Source organism: Taudactylus pleione, unplaced genomic scaffold (genome assembly GCF_031769625.1).
Source record: "Taudactylus pleione unplaced genomic scaffold, aTauple2 ptg000214l, whole genome shotgun sequence".
Classification (NCBI taxonomy): Eukaryota; Metazoa; Chordata; class Amphibia; order Anura; family Myobatrachidae; genus Taudactylus; species Taudactylus pleione.
This window is the reverse complement of record NW_028284616.1, coordinates 7,375,295-7,401,093: the sequence shown is the minus strand read 5'-3', so window position 1 is coordinate 7,401,093 and position 25,799 is coordinate 7,375,295. Positions and strand designations below refer to the sequence as shown.

At 43.9% G+C, this 25,799-nt stretch overlaps 1 protein-coding gene across 1 annotated transcript in view; it reads left to right on the top strand.

Moving 5' to 3' along the window:
* The window catches only part of NCAN (neurocan), a 138,471-nt gene that overhangs the window by 43,135 nt on the left and 69,537 nt on the right, over window positions 1-25,799 (top strand). The window contains exon 8 of the mRNA XM_088478392.1: window positions 23,002-24,582. Within this exon, the coding sequence (XP_088334518.1) occupies window positions 23,002-24,582 (1,581 nt within the window). The remainder of the gene's footprint in view (window positions 1-23,001; window positions 24,583-25,799) is intronic.

The window sequence follows — 25,799 nt, the reverse complement described above, 5'->3', positions numbered from 1 at the left end:
CAACGGCATTTTTCAGGACACTGAGGACACTTTTTCTGACGTTTCTGTACAGTCTCGGTATCGCCTGCCTAGTGAAGTGGAATCTAGACGGGATTTGGAACCGGGGACACACTACCTCCATCAATTGTCTAAATCCCACTGCACTAATGGCGGATACCGGATGCACGTCTAACACCAACATAGCAGTCAAGGCCTCAGTTATACGTTTTGCTTCAGGATGACTGCTGTCGTACTTCATCCTCCTCGCTAAGGACTGTTGGAGGGTCAATTGTTTAGTAAAAGTAGTGGTGTTCCTACTTCCTCTCTGGGATGATGAACGACTCCCAGCAGCAGCAACAGCAGCAGCGGCAGCAGTAGGCGTAGCAATGCAGGATCCTCCAGAGGAATCCCGGATAGGAGAGTCAGTCATGCCAGTGACATGGCCTGCAGGACTACATCCGATCCTGACTAAGGAGGAAATTGACGAGGAGGGAGTTGACGGTGTGGTTTGCAGGCGCTTGGATACAACAGGACAACGGGATTTAGGTGTCCCTGGACTGCTTACGGTCTTAGCCAAAGTTTCTGAACTTGACAGTAACTTTTTATGAACGCGCTGCAGGTGCCGTATAAGGGAGGATGTTCCTAGGTGGTTGACATCCCTACCCCTACTTATTTCACCTTTACATATGGTACATATGGCAAGACAGTTGTTGTCCGGATTTGGATAGAAATATTGCCAGACCAAAGAGGTGGAATGTTTGGTCTTCTGCCCAGGCATGACCGTGATGGGCTTTTTCATCCCACGGACAACAACTGTCTCCCCCGGAGCCTGATTTAAACAAACCACATCACCATCAGAATCCTCCTCGCCAACTTCCTCCTCAGCGCCAGCTACACCAGTATCCTCATCCTGTTGTACTTCAACAGTGACATCTTCAATTTGCATATCAGCAAGTGGACTGTGGGTGCTCCTTTCAGCACTTGCAGGGGGCGTGCAAATGGTGGAAAGAGCCACCTCTTCCCGTCCAGTGCTGGGAAGGTCAGGCATCGCAACCACCACCACACTTGGACTCTCCTTGGGGATTTGTGATATCTTCTTAGAAAGCACAGTTCTTCGCTGTGCTTTTGCCAGCTTAACTCTTTTGATTTTTTTAGTGGGAGGAGGGCTTCCATCGTCATGTGAAGCTGAACCACTAGTCATGAACATACTAGGGATCGACCTTAGCCGTTCCTTGCCACTCCGTGTCGTAAATGGCATATTGGCAAGTTTACGTTTCTCTTCAGCTGATTTAAATGTCTTTTTCAAGGTCATTTTCCTGAACTTTGCCATTTGGGATTGTATGTGCCCTCTACTATGACATTGGGCATCGGCCTTGGCAGACGACGTTGATGGCATGTTATCGTCTATGTCATGACTAGTGGCAGCAGCATCAGCACTAGGAGGAAGTGGTTCTTGATCTTTCTCTATTTTATTTTTATCGGAGAAAGTTTGGTCCTCCATTTATGTTATATCGATTTGATATATACGTGCGGCTAAACACAGAAAATAATTTTTTTTTGGTTTGGACTGGAGTGTACTTTGGGGGTTACAGCACCCTTTAACGGTCAAGCCAGCCGGCCCTTATGACACAGGCGCACTCTTGGCACTACTTTGTTGATGCACGTGCGGCTACTGCGCACACAATTCACAAACACAGAAAATAATTTTTTTTTTGGTTTGGACTGGAGTGTACTTTGGGGGTTACAGCACCCTTTAATTGTCAAGCCAGCCGGCCCTTTACTTATGACACAGGCGCACGCTTGGCACTACTTTGTTGATGCACGTGCGGCTACTGCGCACACAATTCACAAACACAGAAAATAATTTTTTTTTTGGTTTGGACTGGAGTGTACTTTCGGGGGTTACAGCACCCTTAACGGTCAAGCCAGCGGGCCCTTTACTTATGACACAGGCGCACGCTTGGCACTACTTTGTTGATGCACGTGCGGCTACTGCGCACACAATTCACAAACACAGAAAATAATTTTTTTTTTGGTTTGGACTGGAGTGTACTTTCGGGGGTTACAGCACCCTTAACGGTCAAGCCAGCGGGCCCTTTACTTATGACACAGGCGCACGCTTGGCACTACTTTGTTGATGCACGTGCGGCTACTGCGCACACAATTCACAAACACAGAAAATAATTTTTTTTTTGGTTTGGACTGGAGTGTACTTTCGGGGGTTACAGCACCCTTAACGGTCAAGCCAGCCGGCCCTTTACTTATGACACAGGCGCACGCTTGGCACTACTTTGTTGATGCACGTGCGGCTACTGCGCACACAATTCACAAACACAGAAAATAATTTTTTTTTTGGTTTGGACTGGAGTGTACTTTCGGGGGTTACAGCACCCTTAACGGTCAAGCCAGCGGGCCCTTTACTTATGACACAGGCGCACGCTTGGCACTACTTTGTTGATGCACGTGCGGCTACTGCGCACACAATTCACAAACACAGAAAATAATTTTTTTTTTGGTTTGGACTGGAGTGTACTTTCGGGGGTTACAGCACCCTTAACGGTCAAGCCAGCCGGCCCTTTACTTATGACACAGGCGCACGCTTGGCACTACTTTGTTGATGCACGTGCGGCTACTGCGCACACAATTCACAAACACAGAAAATAATTTTTTTTTTGGTTTGGACTGGAGTGTACTTTGGGGGTTACAGCACCCTTTAATTGTCAAGCCAGCCGGCCCTTTACTTATGACACAGGCGCACGCTTGGCACTACTTTGTTGATGCACGTGCGGCTACTGCGCACACAATTCACAAACACAGAAAATAATTTTTTTTTTGGTTTGGACTGGAGTGTACTTTCGGGGGTTACAGCACCCTTAACGGTCAAGCCAGCCGGCCCTTTACTTATGACACAGGCGCACGCTTGGCACTACTTTGTTGATGCACGTGCGGCTACTGCGCACACAATTCACAAACACAGAAAATATTTTTTTTTTTGGTTTGGACTGGAGTGTACTTTCGGGGGTTACAGCACCCTTAACGGTCAAGCCAGCCGGCCCTTTACTTATGACACAGGCGCACGCTTGGCACTACTTTGTTGATGCACGTGCGGCTACTGCGCACACAATTCACAAACACAGAAAATAATTTTTTTTTTGGTTTGGACTGGAGTGTACTTTCGGGGGTTACAGCACCCTTAACGGTCAAGCCAGCCGGCCCTTTACTTATGACACAGGCGCACGCTTGGCACTACTTTGTTGATGCACGTGCGGCTACTGCGCACACAATTCACAAACACAGAAAATATTTTTTTTTTTGGTTTGGACTGGAGTGTACTTTCGGGGGTTACAGCACCCTTAACGGTCAAGCCAGCCGGCCCTTTACTTATGACACAGGCGCACGCTTGGCACTACTTTGTTGATGCACGTGCGGCTACTGCGCACACAATTCACAAACACAGAAAATAATTTTTTTTTTGGTTTGGACTGGAGTGTACTTTCGGGGGTTACAGCACCCTTAACGGTCAAGCCAGCCGGCCCTTTACTTATGACACAGGCGCACGCTTGGCACTACTTTGTTGATGCACGTGCGGCTACTGCGCACACAATTCACAAACACAGAAAATAATTTTTTTTTTGGTTTGGACTGGAGTGTACTTTCGGGGGTTACAGCACCCTTAACGGTCAAGCCAGCCGGCCCTTTACTTATGACACAGGCGCACGCTTGGCACTACTTTGTTGATGCACGTGCGGCTACTGCGCACACAATTCACAAACACAGAAAATATATTATTTTTTTAGCACTTGGGGGGAGCACCCCTGATGGACAGAGCACCCCCTGGACAACACTGCAGCACTCCTTTAGGACTGGGACACTGCACAGGACTTTGGAGTGGACACAGCCCCTATGGAGAACTGACTGCACAACACAGTCCAGCCAGCCCCTATGGACTTTGAAGTAGTGGACACAGCCCCTATTAACAACAGCAGCACAGCACAACACAGCCAGCCCCTATGGACTTTGAAGTAGTGGACAACAGCAGCACTACACTACACTACACTACACAGCCCTAACTCCCACCCTCCCTCTTCACTGTCCACAGCCGAGTGAGAAAATGGCGCCGACGTGGGTACCTTATATAGGATCCAAAACCCGCGAGACTCGGAAGGCGGGATGATGACGTTTTGCCTCGATTTCAGATCCGAGTCAGGCGGGAAAAGTCGAGCCTGATTCGGATCGGACTCGGATCGGGGGGGCTCGGGGGGGTTCGGATTTCAGAAATCCGAACCCGCTCACCCCTAATATATATACATACATACACCAGTCCCTCTTCACTGCCTTGAGTTATATTTAATCCATCACCAGCCAATGGTGTAGACATTTCGATCCAATCAGGGATCTTAATCATAACCCACAAACATATCCAAAGTGCAGGTTATTTAGATTGTGTACTGTAGCCCATAAACTACAATGGCTAACACTAAGTTACTTGGGAGCATTATCTGAAGGGTCCCTTCCCTGTAATCTCTGCATGCACATGAGCAGTAGCTGTGCCAGGGTCTGAGCTCGGATGTAAAGTGATTGTATTAGCATTATCACTTTCCTTTTTACACATCGCATGGACAATCTCCTATCAAAGCCCCTTTTCATGCAAGTGTTTCTTTGTTAAATGTTGTGATACAATCTGCAGTGCTATATGGTTTTCCTAAGGTGCAAAGTTACTTGTGGTTTTTGCTTTGCTCCCAACGCGGGTATATTTACTAAAGTGAGAATTTTAGAAGTGGAGATGTTGCCCATAGCAACCAATCAGAATCTAGCTATTATCTTCTAGAAGGTGCTAGTTAAATGTTAAGTAGAATCTGGTTGCTATGGGCAACATCTCCACTTCTAAAAACTCTCACTTTAGTAAATATACCCCTCAGAATCAGCCCCTAAGTGTAAGTGGACATTTTATGGTGGAGGAGATAATCCGTGTTGGTGAAGCTATTCCTTAGCAAGGAGTGGTCTGCTATTTTTTTTGCAATTGAAAGCAATAGTTTATTTAAACTAGCTAAAGACTGTATAAAACTGTTCTGTTACAGGGAAGAGTTTACAGTTCTTTAGAGAGAAAACCCAAGTTATTGCTAATGAAGGGCTTGATTCATCACTGATCGCAACTGCAACAGCGTACGCAGATCGGCCTATGGTGCGTTCTGCAAATGCTTATGCTTCGCAGTGCGTGTGTGTGAGCAGCATTGTGATCACACTGCGATCACCTACGCAGACACAAAGCCATCACAGTCCGAGGGACAGGAGTTCAGCAATTAGGGGTAGTGACAGGGGAGTGGTCAGAGAAACACAGACATGCTTGTCCATTTGAACTACCGTTGTTTGGGCATGCATAAATAATCCACTGTGATGGCATACACAGCTTGTGTACTCACTGCGTGGGACGAGGTTAACACTTTCTAAGTAAGGTCAGGGCTGCTGTAATTGGGCGTGAGGGGCCAATGTTACTCAATGTTACCGGTGTATACGCAGGTCTGCAAGGTATTACGGATATGAGATAGCGGTAGTGGGCGTCTCTCTGCTGGCTTTGCGATTACATTCATTACCATATTTTCACAGCAGACCAGCATACGAAATCGCAGCTGCGATCTCAATAGCGATCCGTAGTGAATCAGGCCCAAAGTTTGGAAAGTGTGTAAAGCTGCTACCTAAGAGTTAAATGTGTTTTTTCAAATATTCTTTAGAAGTATGGAAGTTGCTGCATAGCTGAAAATATGCAAAACTTTGTTCTTGAAGGTAAAATTTAGCACCCCACCCACTACTCTTGGGTAAAAGTGTTGCCTACAAAAGCTGACCATGTGGAAGAACTGACTAGACAGTTGCAGGGGTGTCCGAACGATATTCTGTTGGGGGGGCAGGAGCAGCGGTTGCGGACGGTCAGGGGTTGTGCTTTATAAACTGCAAACTGCTTTATAAACTGCACAGCCCCTGCACCGTACAGAGGAGGAGGTGTAATGTGCGGCCTTTCAAATGTTTGGGGGGGGTGAGCCGCCCCTTTGCTGCCCCCCGTTCCAACGCCCATAGACAGTTGGAACAATCTATGCCAATCAGGCCCAGGTTAATTATACTATTCAGTTGGCCTTATGCTTAATTTCAGTGAACTTACAAAACACCCAATTTGTACAAGAGTCGCTACAAAAAATTAGTACAGATGATGTAGAATCCTTCTTGACAGTGTTTACCGAGTGATTACTGAGAGTACAGGTTACTCGCAGACCATTGAGCCAATATGCTAATGCCCTTTCTTACAGCTAACCTCCCCAAAAAGCTTATTTTGATCTCAATAAAACAAAAATTCCAAGTTGAAGAATTAAATATTAGCTTGTTTGGAGGTAAGCCACTCTCTATGGTCCAGAAGGGTGCACAAATGGACTTATTCCCCTGCATAGCCTACACTTTCACAAATGTCCTAACAAGGGCCCTCATTCAGAGCCGTACGCTCTGAGCAGAGCGCACGCTCTGAATGAGGGCCGCCCTCCATAATTATGGAGCGTCCTCCTGGACGTTCGTATAGCTGTGGGTCACCACCCACAGCCTATACGAGCGTGCAGTTTTGGTGGTCTTGACCATCGCGACCATCGCCACTGCAAGCCGGAGCCTGCAGTTGAGGTTTTCAACCGCAAGGCCCGGAGTGATTTTGGCTCTATCAGAGCCAAAATCACTCCCACTGACATCACTAGTGATGTCAGTGGGGCCGGCTTCTGACGGTAGGCGTTCCCTTGGGAACGCCCCCGTCAGGGAGGCACGCCCCCGGCACGCCCACCAAAGGGGGCGTGCTGTCAATCAACATCGACAGCACGCCCCCTTTGATCAGACACAACGAGCGAAGGAAAGTCCTTCGCTCGTCGCGTCTGGCGCATGCGCACGACGGAGCTCCCGCCGTCGTGCGCATGCGCAGTGCACAACATCGACCCACTTGCGAGCGGACCCCCGCTTACGAGTGGGTCTGAATCAGGCCCAAAGTCACCTGGTGAGTAAGTGGCTACAATCAGAGAAATCTGCACAAGCAGAGATGGTGGCGAAAGTCATTATAGATAAGTTCGGTCACACTTGCACAAGTACCAATCACACTCTCACAATTTATATGTTGTAGCTTATTATGTAACTTAATATTATAAGAATAGTGTTTGTATTGCTCTTCTTTCCTTAGCTTTAAACTATGTTTGTGCTCACAGCTTCATGAGTTAATGTTTACTTTCCAACTGTACTGCTTGAGGCGAGATAGTCCTGATGTACCACAGCTACGGCATGCGGCATAAAAAATAGATTTTAATCCAAAACATACAGGTATCAATCAAATGCTTAAGTAAAGCTGGGCCTCCACTATACAATTATCTGTCAGATATCTGTCCAATCTGGCTGGTTGGAATGAAAACCTGGTAATGTTTGGGAGCAAATGACAGTCGTCCATTTGCTCACAAACACTGGAAAACAGACAAAAATGGTCGTTCAGACAAATTGGTTAAAACTTAAAACACCCAAATTTAACCAATTTGTCCTTTTTTCAGTGTTTAAAACCATATGATCGACTGTCATTTGCTCCCATACATTACCAGGTTTTCATTCCAACCAGCCAGATTGGACAGGTATCTGACAGAAAATTGTATAGTGGATCGCCAGCTTTACAATACTGGGATTTATTAATTAAGCGTCAAAATGCGGTAAACCTTCAGAAACGGCTGCTATTTAATAAGAAGGTGACACAGCAGATATCTTCTCGCATTGGGTACGGGATCCTGGTGGTCGGGATGCCGTTGACACAATACTGACAGCAGCAAACCCTAACCCACCATTTCCGCAGCCTAACCCTAACTCGCCTCCCTGCCCTGCAGCCTAACCATAACTTCCCCCCCCGCAGCCTAGCCTTAACAACCCCCCCGCAGCTTAACCCTAACCATCTCTCTAGCAGCTTAATCCTAACCCTCTCCTTAACCCTAACCCACCATTCCCGCAGCCTAACCCCCCCCTCGCAGCCTAACCATAACTTTCGCCCCCACAGCCTAACCCTAACACTACCTCTAGTGCCTAACCCTAAACCTAACCCTCCTCCTAACCCTAATATTTACCATCTGGATTCTGGTGCCGGGATTCTAGCTGCTGACGGGATTCTGGCGCCAGTATTCTCAACGCCAGCATTCCGACTTCCAGGATATCAACTACATCCCATATTCCCTGTCTGCCCTATTTACAAATGCAAATCCATTCCCATAGCTTTTTATGGAGACTAGTAAAAAATGGATTTACTGTACCAATCATGGCCCCGCTAGTATGGCCTGTTGCATCCTATTATTGTCTGTGTCGCTCAAATAATTAGCCCCGAGACATAATTTCTGATGATCCCATGATATGCGAAGAAATTATAATACGGTAATTAATAATTGTCCCCTAAATCACCTGTTTAAAATGATTCTGCTCAGCTCATCCTCTCAAAACGCCATGCCTCCACATCTCCCATAACACAATCGCCATGCCTCCACAGATCCATTAACACAAATCACCATGCCTCCACATTTCCCATAACACAATCGCCATGCCTCCACATTTCCCATAACACAAATCACCATGCCTCCACATTTCCCATAACACAATCGCCATGCCTATACATCTCCCATAACACAAAATGCCATGCCTCCACATCTACCATAACACAAAACGCCATGCCTCCACATCTACCATAATACAAAATACCATGCCTCCACATCTCCCATAACACAAAACGCCATGCCTCCACATCTACCATAATACAAAATACCATGCCTCCACATCTCCCATAACACAAAACGCCATGGCTTCACATCTGCCATAACACAAAATGCCATGGCTCCACATCTCCCATAGCACAAACGCCATGGCTCCACATCTCCCGTAACACAAAATGCCATGGCTCCACATCTGCCATAACACAAAACGCCATGGCTCCACATCTCCCATAGCACAAACGCCATGCCTCCACATCTCCCGTAACACAAAACACCATGCCTCCACATCTCCCGTAACACAAAACACCATGCCTCCACATCTCCCGTAACACAAAATGCCATGCCTCCACATCTCCCATAAACACAAAACGCCATGTCTCCACATCTCCCATAGCACGAATGCCATGCCTCCACATCTCCCATAACACAAATCGCCATTCCTCCACATCTCCCGTAACACAAAACACAATGCCTCCAAATCTCCCGTTACACAAAACAGCATGGCACCACATCTCCCATAACACAAATCGCCATGCCTTCACATCTCCCGTAACACAATCGCCATGCCTCCACATCTCCCATAACACAAAACGCCATGCCTCCACATCTACCATAATACAAAACACCATGCCTCCACATCTCCCGTAACACAAAACACCATGCCTCCACATCTCCCATAACACAAAACGCCATGCCTCCACATCTACCATAATACAAAATACCATGCCTCCACATCTCCCATAACACAAAACGCCATGCCTCCACATCTACCATAATACAAAAGACCATGCCTCCACATCTCCCATAACACAAAACGCCATGGCTCCACATCTGCCATAACACAAAATGCCATGGCTCCACATCTCCCATAGCACAAACGCCATGGCTCCACATCTCCCGTAACACAAAACGCCATGGCTCCACATCTGCCATAACACAAAACGCCATGGCTCCACATCTGCCATAGCACAAACGCCATGCCTCCACATCTCCCGTAACACAAAACACCATGCCTCCACATCTCCCGTAACACAAAACACCATGCCTCCACATCTCCCGTAACACAAAATGCCATGCCTCCACATCTCCCATAGCACGAATGCCATGGCACCACATCTCCCATAACACAAATCGCCATGCCTCCACATCTCCCATAACACAAAACACAATGCCTCCACATCTCCCGTAACACAAAACAGCATGGCACCACATCTCCCATAACACAAATCGCCATGCCTCCACATCTCCCGTAACACAAAACACCATGCCTCCACATCTCCCGTAACACAAAACACCATGCCTCCACATCTCCCATAACACAAAACAGCATGGCACCACATCTCCCATAACACAAATCGCCATGCCTCCACATCTCCCGTAACACAAAACACCATGCCTCCACATCTGCCATAACACAAAACAGCATGGCACCACATCTGCCATAACACAAAACAGCATGGCACCACATCTCCCATAGCACAAACACCATGCCTCCACATCTCCCGTAACACAAAACACCATGCCTCCACATCTCCCGTAACACAAAACACCATGCCTCCACATCTCCCGTAACACAAAATGCCATGCCTCCACATCTCCCATAAACACAAAATGCCATGTCTCCACATCTCCCATAGCACGAATGCCATGCCTCCACATCTCCCATAACACAAATCACCATTCCTCCACATCTCCCGTAACACAAAACACAATGCCTCCACATCTCCCGTAACACAAAACAGCATGGCACCACATCTCCCATAACACAAAACAGCATGGCACCACATCTCCCATAGCACGAATACCATGGCACCACATCTCCCATAACAAAAACACCATGGCTATACATCTCCCATAACACAAATGCCATGCCTCTAGAACACCCATAACACAATACCAGGCACATGTCTGCTGCCTAAGTTGCCTTCTCCATATTACACAGACTCCAGCACGCTTGTCTCCAGCATCAGGCCCTCTGTAGCAGACAGATATGTGTCCCCCGTACAGGTCTGCATCTGTTTGCAATAACGCAAAGAAATCCTTGTTGCTTAGTAAATTTCCCCAGAGACTTTCAATAGGCCTTTGTTAGTTGTACAGTACTGTTATAAATGATACTTCCACTTATTGCAATGATCTAGGCTGCACAAACTACCTTACAGCCTTTACATAATGACAGGCCCTGTGTCATTCCTCTAATATACAGTAAATTATTTGTTGGACCAATTAACTTGCTTGTTCATTTAAAAACCAGAGCAGGAATAATTGTTATACTTCATAGCTTTGCTATACAAAAGAAAGATGATGAGCACAGCACCACTGGTTTTCCACTGTTATTGCAGAATGCTGGGTGCAAATTTTATATACACATTGTGAATGCCAACAGTCAGAAGACTACATGGTCATTAGGTCAACCACCAATATGAAGACATGTATTTAGGTCGACATGGTTAAATGGTCTACACATACGAAAGGTCGACATTTTACTAGTCGACACAAACCCTGTAATCATATGGGGTTTTTTTTGTTGATTTTTAGGGTTAGACTTAGGGTCAGGGGTTAGGGTTTGTGTCAAAATGTTAAATGTCAACCTTTTGAATGTGTTGACCATTTAATCAACTTAATACATGTCTACATATTGGTGGTCAACCTAACGACCATGTCAACCTTCTAACTGTTGAGATTCAGAACCTGTCGACCTTCTGGTGTTGACCTTCTGAATGTCGACTATTCATAACACAGCCAACATAATGACTTGCTTTGCTGCACAAAAGTAGTGCAGTCATACAAATATATAACTACAGCGTTACTCAAAACATACTGTGGGGTCTATTTACTAAGCAGTGTTAGGAGACAGAGTGAAAAGGGATAAGGTGCCAGCCAATCAGCTCCCAACTGTCTTTTTCAAACAGCCTGTGAGATGACAGTTGGGAGCTGATTGGCTGGCACCTTATCACATTCTTATCACTTTTCACTCTGTCTCCTAACAATGCTTAGTAAATAGATCCCTGTACCCTTTAAAAGATCAATCCATCTACTACTTCAGAGGTTTCCCAGGTCAGACAATGTTATGTCATAACAGTTTTACCTAAATGCATAAAGTACTTCCAAACAATAAAGATAAAACATTTAAATATATATATTAATTAGGGATGTGCAGGCTCGGTTCAATAGAATCCAATAACAACATTTCAGCAAATCTCCCAACCTCATCCAACAATGAAAGTGTCTAACAAGAAATTGTTTATGCTAGAGAAATCTCTATATAAGATGTATTTCTCCTGAGCAGAGTAAAAAAAAATATTATGTATAATTTACCTGTCATGTATTCGAATGAGTATTGTTAATAGTTAGCAAATCTTTTTCTAATCTTGAGAAAAGCTGGTGCCTGTATCTTGGAAACATACAGGGGGTTAACGTGCCAGGGTACAAACATTAATCTGAAATGTCTAGCATTGAGTTCAGTCCAAATGTCACAGCGTGATGGATAAATGAGCTTCAGAATACTTTCAAGCTATTTATTAGCACTTAAAAGATTTGGGGGAGGGGGAACCAAATCTTATGCCTTTCTGTGAATAAGGTTTTGTGAAGGTTATAACACTTTCTGGTAGACAATATGGTAGAAATATTGATGTCTTGTCATGTAAGTCCATGGCTTCTGTATTTAGCTTGGCATGCATTACTAGTTTAAAGTAGGGGTGTGCACCGGCCACTTTTCGTGTTTTGTGTTTTGATTTTGGATCTGGATCTTTCTTCGTGTTTTGGATCTGGATTGGTTTTGCCAAAACCACCCTTCGGTGTTTTGGGTTCTGGGTTTGGTGTTTTGGATGTGTATTTTTTTTTTAAAAAGCATAAAAACAGCTAAAATCACAGAATGTGTTGATTTTTCTGCTCCTATGCTATTATTAACCTCAAAAACCTTCATTTCCACTCATTTCCAGTTTATTCTGAACACCTCACACCTCACAATAGTGTTTTTATGTCCAAAAGGTTGCACCGAGGTAGATGGATGACTATGCTAAGCGACACGAGTGGGCGGCACAAACACATGGCCCATCTAGGAGTGACACTGCAGTGGCAGACAGGATGGCAGTTTGAAAAACTAGGCCCCAAACAGTACATAATGCAAAGAAAAAAAAGAGGTGCAAGATGGAATTGTCCTTGGGCCCTCCCACCCACCCTTTTGTTGTATAAACAGGACATGCACACTTTAACAAACCAATCATTTCAGCGCCAGGGTCTGCCACACGACTGTGGCTGAAATGATTGGTTCGTTTTGGCCCCCACAAAACAAGCTGGCAATTAATCTGGCCCTGCACAAACTGGCTCTACGGAGGCAAGATGTCGTCCTCATCCTCCTCATTCACCGATTCCTCACCCTCTTCAGTGTTGTGTACATCCTCATCCTCACAGAGTATTTATTCGTCCCCGCTGGAATCCACCACCACAGGTCCCTCTGTACGTTCTGGAGGCTGGTCTCCCTGGAAAAGTTGATAATTCATTTTATGAACATCATCTTCTCCACATTTTGTGGAAGCAACCTCCTACGCCTTTTGCTGACAAGGTTCCCGGCTGCACTAAACACTCTTTCGGAGTGCTCACTGGAGGGGGGGCAACTCAGGTAAAATAGAGCCAGTTTGTACAGGGGCCTCCAAATTGCCTCTTTTTCCTGCCAGTACATGTACGGACTGTCTGACATGCCTACTTGGATGCTGTCACCGATGTAATCCTTTAACAGACAGACGCACGCTTGTCGCTGCTGCTTTAAGGATGCAGGTGCGCTACAGCCCACACATTTCACAAAGACAGAAAAAAAAAGAAGAATTTTTTTATTGTTTGTGGAGCGCACTTTGAGGGTTACACCACCCTTTAACAGACAGACGCACGCTTGTCGCTGCTGCTTTGAGGACAGTATCATATGCAGTGACAGTAGACTTGTCAGAAATTGTTGGCACGTCCTTCAGTCCGGACCACATGTCCAAACCGGCCCTTGACTTATGACACAGGCGCACGCTTGGCGCTGCTACTGTGTTGATGCACGTGCGGCTACATCGCACACAAGTCACAAACACATAAAAAAAATAGTTTTTTATTTTTTGGAGCACTTTGAGGGTAACACCACCCTTTAACAGACAGACGCACGCTTGTCGCTGCTGCTTTGAGGATGCAGGTGGAATCTAGACGGGATTTGGAACCAGGGACACGCTACCTTCATCAATTGTCTAAATCCCACTGCACTTATGGCGGATACCGGACGCACGTCTAACACCAACATAGCAGTCAAGGCCTCAGTTATACGTTTTGCTTCAGGATGACTGCTGTCGTACTTCATCCTCATCGCTAGGGACTGTTGGAGGGTCAATTGTTTAGTAAAAGTAGTGGTGTTCCTACTTCCTCTCTGGGATGATGAACAACTCCCAGCAGCAGCAACAGCACTAGGAGGAAGTGGTTCTTGATCCTTCCCTATTTTATTTTTATCGGAGAAAGTTTGGTCGTCCATTTATGTTATATTGATATATACGTGCGGCTAAGGTGCACACAAACACAGAAAATATTTTTTTATTTTTGCTGGAGAGTAGTGCACTTTGTGGGTTACACCACCCTTTAAGAAATGAGCCAGCCGGCTCTTTACTTATGGGACACAGGCGCACGCTTGGCGCTGCTCCTTTGTTGATGCACGTGCAGCCACAGTGCACACAAGTCACAAACACAGAAAATATATATTTTTGGGGTTTGGAGTGTACTTTGGGGGTTACAGCACCCTTTAACGGTCAAGCCAGCCGGCCCTTTACTTATGACACAGGCGCACGCTTGGCACTACTTTGTTGATGCACGTGCGGCTACTGCGCACACAATTCACAAACACAGAAAATATTTTTTTATTTTGTTTGGAGTGTACTTTGGGGGTTACAGCACCCTTTAACGGTCAAGCCAGCCGGCCCTTTACTTATGACACAGGCGCACGCTTGGCGCTGCTCCTTTGTTGATGCACGTGCGGCTACTGCGCACACAATTCACAAAAAAATATATTTTTTTATTTTGTTTGGCGTGCCCTTTGGGGGTTACAGCACCCTTTAGCGGTCAATCCAGCCGGCCCTTTATTTATGGGACACAGGCACACGCTTGGCACTACTTTGTTGATGCACGTGCGGCTACTGCGCACACAATTCACAAACACAGAAAATATTTTTTTATTTTGTTTGGAGTGTACTTTGGGGGTTACAGCACCCTTTAACGGTCAAGCCAGCCTGCCCTTTACTTATGACACAGCCGCACACTTGGCACTACTTTGTTGATGCACGTGCGGCTACTGCGCACACAATTCACAAACACAGAAAATATTTAATTTTTTTTTGCACTTGGGGGGAGCACCCCTGACGGACAGAGCACCCCCTGGACAACACTACAGCACCCCTTTAGGACTGGGACTCTGCACAGGACTTTGGAGTGGACACAGCCCCTATGGACAACTGACTGCACAACACAGTCCAGCCAGCCCCTATGGACTTTGGAGGAGTGGACACAGCCCCTATGGACAACAGCAGCACAGTACAACACAGCCAGCCCCTATGGACTTTGGAGGAGTGGACACAGCCCCTATGGACAACAGCAGCACGCACAACACAGCCAGCCCCTATGGACTTTGGAGGAGTGGACACAGCCCCTATGGACAACAGCAGCACAGCATAACACAGCCAGCCCCTATGGACTTTGGAGGAGTGGACACAGCCCTTATGGACAACAGCAGCACAGCGCAGCACAGCACAACACTACACTGCACTACACTACACTACACAGCCCAGCCAGCCCTAACTCCCACCCTCCCTCTTCACTGTCCACAGCCGAGTGAGAAAATGGCGCCGACGCGGGTATCTTATATAGGATCCAAAACCCGCGAGACCCGGAAGGCGGGATGATGACGTTTTGCCTCGATTTCAGATCCGAGTCAGGCGGGAAAAGTCGAGCCTGACTCGGATTGGCCTCGGATCGGGGGGGCTCGGGGGGGTTCGGATTTCAGAAATCCGAACCCGCTCACCCCTACTTTAAAGGCATTGTGGGGCTAATGAAGAGTTGGACACATGTTATGCCAAAAATGCAGGTATGCAATATACTTCCAGAAACTATGCATTTTACGCAAACTGCAGAGCTGGAAGCATATTGAGAATGAGATTTCAGATTTAGGAAACAACTGTAGTATATGCGCCAAGTGACACCAGGAGAGAGCAGAAGTATATGCAGAGCTGGCGAGACATGCAGCCAGCACAGGTGATACAGAAGGTGTGGCCAAATCCAGGAGGCATGGCCATGCCAACTGAAATTTTTTTTTTTTAAATACTATGCGACAGCAGGGGCTCTCAACTTTTAGCCTGGGGGGCAAATGCATGCAGGCGGCCCTGGCAGAGGAGTAGCGTGTAGTGCTACGACCCCCCCCCTCAAGTGTGCCATGGAGGAGGCGGGTCCATATGGGATTAATGTAAAGTAGAAAAAAAAAAGTTTAGGGGCAGCCCCCTGTAGTGGTGCCCATATGCAGTGTCCCTTGTGCCCCAGGAGAGGACCCCCTTATGCAGGCCTCCAGTAGTGCCCCCAGTAGTGATCCCCCTATGCAATGCCCATTATACAGTGCCCCCAGTAGCAGTCCCCCCCTTGTAGTGGTCTCCCCGTTATAGTGCCCCCAGTAGTGGTCTCCTCTTGTAGTGCCCCCAGTAGTGGTTCCCCCCCTTGTAGTGCCCCCAGTAGTGGTTCCCCCCTTGTAGTTCCCCCAGTAGTGGTCTCCCCGTTATAGTGCCCCCAGTAGTGGTCACCCCCCAGTAGACACGTAATAAAAAAGAAAAAAAAAAAACACTTACCTGAATCCCCGCTCTGGCCGCCGCCATGCGCTCCTCCATTCGTCCTCCCAGGCCGGGCCGCTCTGCATTATGGGAGAGAAGTCATGACGTCTCTCCCATTACCCACTGCAGGAGCCGGAAGATGGAGCCGCTCCCGCAGTGGGCGCAGCAGCAGCCGATGAGAGTCTGTCAGACTCTCATTGGCTGCTGATCAAAGCAAACACACAGCTGCCGGAGCCGGCGGCTGTGTGTTTGGCACGTGTGTAGTGCTGACCGAACTCCGTCCGGTCAGCGCCACACTCGCGGTGCAACCTGTGTCACAGACACACAGACTGCCCGCGGCCCGTGGCCTGCATGGTGCTGCGGCCCGGGGGGCACATGGCACCTTGCCCCCCGGCCCAGCCCACCACTGTGCGACAGCATATGCTAAGGGTGGGATTTTCTCCTCCTCCTACACAGCTGGCCGGGGCCTCGGCCTCAGACAGGGCTGATTAAAAAGTAATGAGACTGCCTCTGTTTTTCTGTCCCATAGGTAGACGTGGCAACGCTATGCTGGTTATTGTGAAGCTCATACATCGATGTGTCTGATCCTGTTGTTGGACTGCTGTAGTCTTCTATGTTTGGTTGCAGCAAGTGGAAGATCTTCGTACGTTTTGTCATGGCGGATGAGGAAGACGTGTGCGAGATTACGTCAGAGATGTGTGATTGAATTTTGTGTTAAACTTTTTTTCTCCTTTTTTCAAGTTTAACACACAATTCAATCACACATCTCTGACGTAATCTCACAGAAACGTCCTCCTCTTCCGCCATTACGAAACGTATAAAGATTTTCCACTCGCTGTGACCAAACAAAGAGGACTACGGCAATCCAACCGCAGGTTCAGACACATTGATGTATGAGGTTCACAATAACCAGCATAGCGTTGCTACGTCTATCTATGGGATAAAAAAACAGAGGCAGTCTCATTACTTTTCAATCTGCCCTCGTAATTAGTAACCAACCCCCCCTTTCCCTCCCACCCAGAGGATATGCGCTTGGTTTAAACCACGTGATGTGACTTGACAGTGATTGTAGTAAAAGAAAAAGTTGCAATACACACTTCACAAAACAACATACTTTAATGATGTATTATATACACAGACTGGGTCTGGACAGTGGTTGTATAAATATTAATAGCAATTATCATGTAAAATACAATAAAAATTAATGCAAATACAAGATAAAAGTACTAATTAAGTTCGATTAAATACAACATCCATTGTCTTCCACTTAAAAAAAAAATATAAAAATAAAAAGTGAACTGACTTATTGCAAATGTGTAGCAACAGCCATACCAATAATAGTAATAGCATCAGTGGAACGGGATCAAGACATATTCAGTTGATCAGACGTGCCTGCCAATCATCATTAGCAGTACACATTTTATTAAAGGGGTATAGCACATGCAAGTTATAACCTTTTGAAAGACACAGATGTGTCTTTCATGTACTTACTGAATAAGATAGCTGATACAATTTTAGTAATGTACAGAAATATTATATATAGAATCCATAATGGTTGGTGCATCACTATAATTTAACAATAAAAATGAAACAGGTGGACCCCATTTGGTCCATACATTTTGCAAATCCATAATATGGCATCATTTATCAAAAACATTACAATTACATTAACTATAATTACAGATAAGCTCAAGGAAATAATTGCACAATTAAGTACGTAAACCGAATTGTATTGTTAGGAACTTAATAAGACTCACAAGTAACCTTACTAAAAGTATTACACAATAATTAATGTAATTATATAAATAATTACAAATAATCACAAAATTAACATTAAAAATTGAAACTGAAGATCCCTGGTGGTCAAACAGACATACCTCTAAGGGGTATAAAAATACAGAGCATAATAAATACTCATTAAATTACCAATTATATGTCTACATTAGCAACAGAGATCCTCCACATAGGTCAACTATATAGAGTACAGTCATTAATTAATGTGTGACTAGGAACGACATTAATATTTTTGTTAAGAAAATAATTAATTAAGTGAAATTAATTCAGCAATCCAGTGAGATTAAATTTAAGAGTGGAGTAGTTTATTATTTCTTCCTCTACATCCCTATTGTTTCTGTTTGAAGTCCAAAAGTGCATGGACAATTCATCCAGGAAGTCACAAAAGAACCCAGACACAAAGCTTAAACCTAGTAATGGCTGATGTGTGCTCAGTGTGTGTGATCATTATACCATAACAATATAAACATTTCAAACTTATCTAAGAATAAAGACACGGAGACCGTAATGAATTTTAAAACAGGTCAGCTATTTATTTAAGAAATTAATTTAATTATTTTAAATATATTGTATGGTGGCTGGAAGGACGGCACTTACACAGAGCAGCCCAACAATGCAAACTCAACAACAAAAACAGCATTGCGGGCAGAGTCCACCCTGTGGATGTCAAACCCTGCACTTGGGTATTAAGCATAGACCTTCTACCAAACACAACACCATCTTTAGATGGCTGTACTGCCCCCGTAGAGGTGGTACACTACTTCTCTACACATAATAGAAGGTGAGCACACCCAATGCACACACACTACACCCGGGCTGATAAGCCGTACTTCCCGCCACACGAAATTATAGCTAACAAACAATGAACCTTGGGGAAGGGAGGGCAGGCAAATGTTCCCAGAACAGAGGCCTCAGGCTTGTAAGCCTGGCCTTAAATAAGCTCAGTCCCTACTCCTCCCACTAAGGATTTCATAGGTTGGGACCAACACAATAATCACCGCCCCTGGCCAAAACCCAGCCTCCTGGTTTAAGTCACTCCAGGCTCATTCGAGCCCTCCGTTATTCAAATGTAGACCTTGCTTGCCTCAGTTAATATTAGTATTAATGATTTTACCATTAGAAAGACACTGGGCAAAAATGGTAACCATGGGAGAATTGCAAGGCGAAAACCTCTGTTAAGCAAGCCTTTTGTGCAAATTTCTGGGGACTGATGAGTCAAAAGGTAAACTTTATTGGAAGATATGGGTCCTGTTACATCTGGCATAAAGCTAACACAGCATTATTTATTTATTTTATTTTATTTATTTATTAACAGTTTATTATATAGCGCAGCATAAAGCTAACACAGCATTCCACAATAGGCGCACATCCACTAGCAGATGAGGTAACGACAGTATGATCATCCCTGAACATGGCCAATCTGTCATTATCGGCAGATTGACCGGCATGTTCAGCCAATGGTTGATGTCGGAAACGACCAGCGGGAGCGCACGTCGCTGGTCGTTTCCGACATTATAGTGCACGATTTGTGCATGATTAGTGAGCGATTGCACAATTACAATGTCGTAATTGTGCAATCACTGATTAATAACTGCTAGTGGATACACGGATTTAGAGCATCATACCAATAGTCAAAAGTGGTGGTAGTGTTATGGAGTCTGGGTGCTTTGGTGCTTCAGGGCCTGGGAGACTTGCCATAATTGATGGAATCATTAGTTGTGCTCTCTACAAGAAATTTCTGTGGGAGAATGACTGGTCATCAGTCTGTGATCTGAAGCTCAAACGCAATTGAGTTATGCTGCAAGACAATGTTCATCTTAATGACTCAAAAGAAACAATATTCAAATTTTGGAGTGGGCTAGTCAACATCCTGATTTTAATCAAATTGAGATGCTGTGGCAGGACCTTAAACAGGCAGTTCATACTTAAAAAACCTCCAGTGTGGCTGAATTAAAGCAATTTTGCAAAGTAAAATAGGCCAAAATCTTCCACAGCGATGTGAAATACTTATCTCCAGTTATCGGAAGCGTTTGGTTGCAGATGTTGCTGCTAACAGTCGTGCAACCAATTACTTAGTTTAGGTAGGCAAACAATTTTGCACAATGGTGTAATAGGTGTTGGATAATTGCACTAAAGCATGTAAATTACATGCGCCAAAGCACAAATAACTGTTTTACCATTTCAGGACACATTAGCAAGTGCACTACATTACTTTCTTCAGCTATCTCTAATAAGATAGAGAAATATTTTTTGATTATAATTTTAACTTATACTATCACCAACTGCGATTCTGTACCTTTCCAAATAAAGATTATCCATGTACCACCTGTATTAATTAGTTTTTGTATTAATATGTCATTATTTAAATTTATTTTGTATTTTTTAACCTCTAATGTAAATATTAGCCTAACTTGTAGCTACTTTAGTACCCATCGTTGTTACTTGCATTTGAAGGTAGAACTGGTTCTCAAACATTAAAAAATAATGTGTCAATATATATTCAATGCCCTTTGGGATTCATTCTCTTTTATCTTATGTTTGATTTATATCTTTCAACACAGTTTCATGTATTGCTTATTGCATCATTTATTGCTTATTGTGGGATTAAAGTGTAAAGTGCATGGGCATCCACAGTTATCCATCTCTAGTCCTTCCCAAATCAGAGTTGTTATGAAGTTATGAGGGCAAGACAAAATTTGAGTGACCTATGGATGAAGATTTACATTCAGAAAGTGAGACAAGTTTGAAGTAATCATATTGATTTCTGAAATGTTAGGATTATAGGCTTTACTGGGGGGAATTAGGAGTCAAATATATCTTCCTAATGTGATAAGATATTGGTATGATTGGATGGAGATATATATATATATATATATAAGTGATGTGCGGAGAGGTGAGGCAGAGCCTTTCCTGTCATACTTAGGTATATTCCAAAGTTTTGACTAAAAAATTATAAGAAAAATGTAAATAAAATATTATAAATATCTTCTAATCATTTTTATAGTCAAAACTTTGGAGTAAAAAGTGTATGGCAGGTGAGGCACTGCCTCCTCTGTCTACCTTTTCTGCACATCCCTGATCGAAACACACCAAATTTCCAGCACTATATACTGCTGCACCTTTGTATAATGCCCACATGAACCCTCGGGTTCATATAAGTATCTGTAAATCTGTCTTTTATATTAGCCAGTGCTTCCCCAGCCATTTACCTCACTGCACTGCACTGATTATATTTATATATATATATATATATATATATATATCTCTCAGGGAACCTAAGGCCTGAATCAGAGATTCATGCAATGCCCGTTGCTGCTGCCATCCGTACACAGCGGATTTGCGAGAATATGCCAGGGGCGTCCCCAGACGGAGACTGCACACGGACCCCCTCCTCTCTCCCCGGTGGATGCCAGCTCACTGAGAGCAGCAGTAGACCCTGAGCACTAGTCTGTGCCCAGAGTCTACTGAGCAAGCGCAGGTCACTGGGAAAATGGCACGGCAGTCATTTTCCCAGCGATTTCCCTACTGCGCGATTGGTACAGAGCTAATAGTGCTGACGTGGGACTCTGGAGGGGTAAGTATTAAAAATATGGGTGCTGTGGGCCCCGCACACCCTGCACCCATTATGAATACGCACCTGCTAATGACTCAGAAACAACGCACATCGAACCTCTGAGTAAGCCTTTGCTGTCTCAGACTGTGCGTCTCACCTAAAACACAGAGGCCTCTCCAGGTGCAAACTAATTCTCAGAGACTAACTGCTTAGAAAGCGTTCCCAACACGCCTGCAGTTTTCTAGCCACTTCCCGTTACCTCCCCCAAAGCTGACTACTTGTCACTCACTTTATGAAAAAATCCTTTCTGCGACCACGGTCACTAACCAATCACTGCACATGCAGCTCAGCTTTGACACATTGCCAGTAGCAAAATATTGCTCCACTACATCCGACATCAACATTGCGTGCATCTCTGAATCGGGCCATAGTCAGTATACTGGTTTAAAAGACCTATTAATACATTAATTCATTCCCACACCAGCTATTATCCAGTAATATCAATTGTTTCTCTGCCTAGGCAAAGGACAAACAATAATTACTGCCAGCACAACTACTATGAAAATATTCATGCTACACAATATCAAAAGAATGTCATTGAAACAGTCTGATATATCCGTTAGAATGTGAAGCTATGGGGGACACCATAGGTGTGGTAACGACAATCATGAGCTGAGAACCCACAAATAAGTTTCTGTTACATACTGTAGTGTGGCACATATAGGCTACTGGCCGAACATGGTCAAATGTATCCTTTCCCCTCTGCTTCTGCCATTCTGTATCCATTCTTCTACCAAGAAATTGACTGTAGTGGAAATACAATACAGAAGAAGACTTTGGTGTTGATTAAGCACAGATTTAGATTTAACACAGAGTCCCTCCTAACTAACCCACTGTCTACTACAACACACCCATTTTATAATGCCTACAGAGACTTTGAGCCTGCTGATACAACCCGTCTTTAGAAACAGACCCTATATTTGTGTGTACTGCTTTAGTATTTGACATTTGAATTGTCTTGTAATATTTTTTGTTGCTGTTGCTTTGTTGCTGTTTCAATAAGGAAATTAATGCAACTGATGTGTTGCTGTGGTTCATTTTGTAGGATTTATTAGCTTGGAAGGGAAGGAGAAACCAGAAGACCTGACAGTTCATCAAGATGCCAACCATACTGTTGAAAGTGAACACCAACCAACATCAATGCAATCACAAACAAAAGATCCTCCTAAAAATAAAAGAATAAAAGAACTGCCTATCAAATTGGAAAGAAATCAAGGTTCCTACAGTGATGGAAAAGAATGGACACCTACAGTCACTAGATCAACGCAAAGACAAAATTCATTGGTGGAGACTGATCCAGCAAACAGTACTAGATTTCTTTTGCATATTGCCAATGACTCGAAATTAACAGAAGGTGGGGGAGCTATAGGCGATGACCACAGTAAGTCAGTTGATGAATATTCATATGCTGAAAACTCTAAAGTTATGGTGGGAAAAGTTAACAAGAGCATAGATGGTGAAGACATTGACGGGTTTTCAGGTGACTCAATTGTAAAGAATGAGGTATTAGTGCAACAGATAACATCAGAGATATCCCATCCTGCTGACCCAGGAATGAGAGCCCATGTTTCAGATGACTTCTTTTTCCCAACTGTAGAGCTTCCAAACACAGAACAGAAAATTGATGAGGGGTTGAATGGTAGTGTAAATCTATATGGCAAGTTTCAGGAAAGAAAAGGCAAAGACAGGAGTTTCTCGGAAACGCTGGCATTGTCGCTAATAGAAAGCAGGGAACAATCTCAAGTAAAAGAAATACCTACCTATAGTAATTTGAATGCATCAGTCACAAAGATTCCTGATACAGTCTTTAGGGAACAGGATCCTGATGTGCTATATGTTCAGGAACTTTCAAATGATACATATATTCAAAAGAAGATGCTGGAAACAAAGCAAAGCAGTGTTCAGCCAGCAAATAAAACAAATGATCTAAAAGAAAAGTCGAGATTAAATGTAACTTTACCAGCTCCTTCCTCACCAGCAGAGACAGGAACCCCACCATCACTCATCCACAGAACCTTTACTGAGAAAGAAGAACAAATTGCAATCTCTAACAGCCATGTAGAAGTCACTGATAAAATAGCAATTGAGAGTCAAACCCTATCAATGTTCACTCATAATGGGAAAGATAGTTTTAATGAAGCTTTGCACATAATTGGAGAAGATGCTCAGACAGTAGCAGAGAGGACAACAGCTGCAGGATATAACATTAAGTCATTTCTGGAAACTGACCACACTTCTGTCGCCAACTCAATTACTGCACCCTCCTATTTGGCGTCAGAAGCTGGTGTGGATATTGCCAGTGGAACATCAAGGCCTCCCTTTCATTTTTCATCTTCTACTGTAAAGGAACAACAATCTTCTGTGGGAATACCGGAGAGCCAGAATACTGATCATTCAATGATGGAGAAGGAAACCCTTACACCAAGTTCAATAGACTCTTTGGAGAAAAAGGGTTATGTAAGGGAAGACCATAGTCATGTAAAGGGGTCTTCTGTGCCAACAATCATTTCTGCATTATTGAAGTCCATGGAGATGGAAGGAGGAATGTCAATGGAGAAGGATAGAGACCTTGGGAGTGGTGGAGAAGATAGTGCACAGTGGCTATTTGAAGAAAACAGTGCAGAAGGTAATTACTGTATTCATTTGATTACATGTGAAAACAAAGATTTTTCTATTTTAAATTCTTTATTATCACCAGTTCAGTCATTACTTGTTATTCTGTATATCCACACCTCCTATTATTGTCTAATTTAAATTGACTTTTAAATAGATGAACTCCATAGGTTCATATATATATATATATATATATATATATATATATATATATATATGTGTGTGTGCATGCCTAGCTAGCTAATAAGATGGAAGACAATAAAATGGGCATTCTAATGTAACATGGGCTTCCAAGTGACGACATGCTGGGTAAAAATATGAAAGAAAAAGGATTCAATTCGTTTATATCATTTTAATACTGCATTCTTTGTATCCACCATGTACCTGTGTTTCCAGTGTGGCTTGTTCACACATTGAATCCATACTGGTAAATAGCTTATAAACCAAGACAGATTTACTTAGCAATAAGCTTTACTATGAAAATCTCCAAAAGATTTAATTCAAATTATATATATTTTTTTTTATACACAGTGTCATAGCAAACAGAAAGTATGAATTATTTTACAAACACTATAAAACAATAAGTCACGGTTCAATATGGTACAATATAGTCAAGCTCAACACAGCAAGCCTGGATGAAGAAAGGCACCCAACCAAGATATAAAAATATGGGGAAATCTCATTAAAACATAGGAAAAAACTAATATGGAGCTGCATCCAGGGGAAGAGCAAACTGTCTCTTTTGAAGACATCCTTGATCTGTTTTCTTGATGGACTCAGCTGTGCCCTCCACGTGCCAGCACCACTAGGCAGCTGCCTAATGCTATTTAATGGTAGTGTCAGCCCTATATATAATTTTTCCAACTCTACTTAGTCCATTCTAAACAAATACAGTTTTTTCAAATATAGGGACATATAGGGACATCTACGGTGGTCCAGTTCTGAAGACTGATTAACGTTTTGTGATTGTTTGCCAAATAATTAAATTTTAATGGTATTTTAAATAATTTTTAATATATCTTCATGGGATTATGCTATGTAGCCTTTCTTTTTTTCAGAGTCTCAATAAAATATAAACTGTTGAAGAGATTTGTTTGTGGAGCTGTGCTGACATATCGCATAAGCCGTATTTTTGTTTCACATTTGGGGGCTCAATTATCAATGAGTTTTATAATGTTGTTCCAGCCAATCAGCTCCCAATTGTCATCTGTTTGAAAAATGACAGTTAGG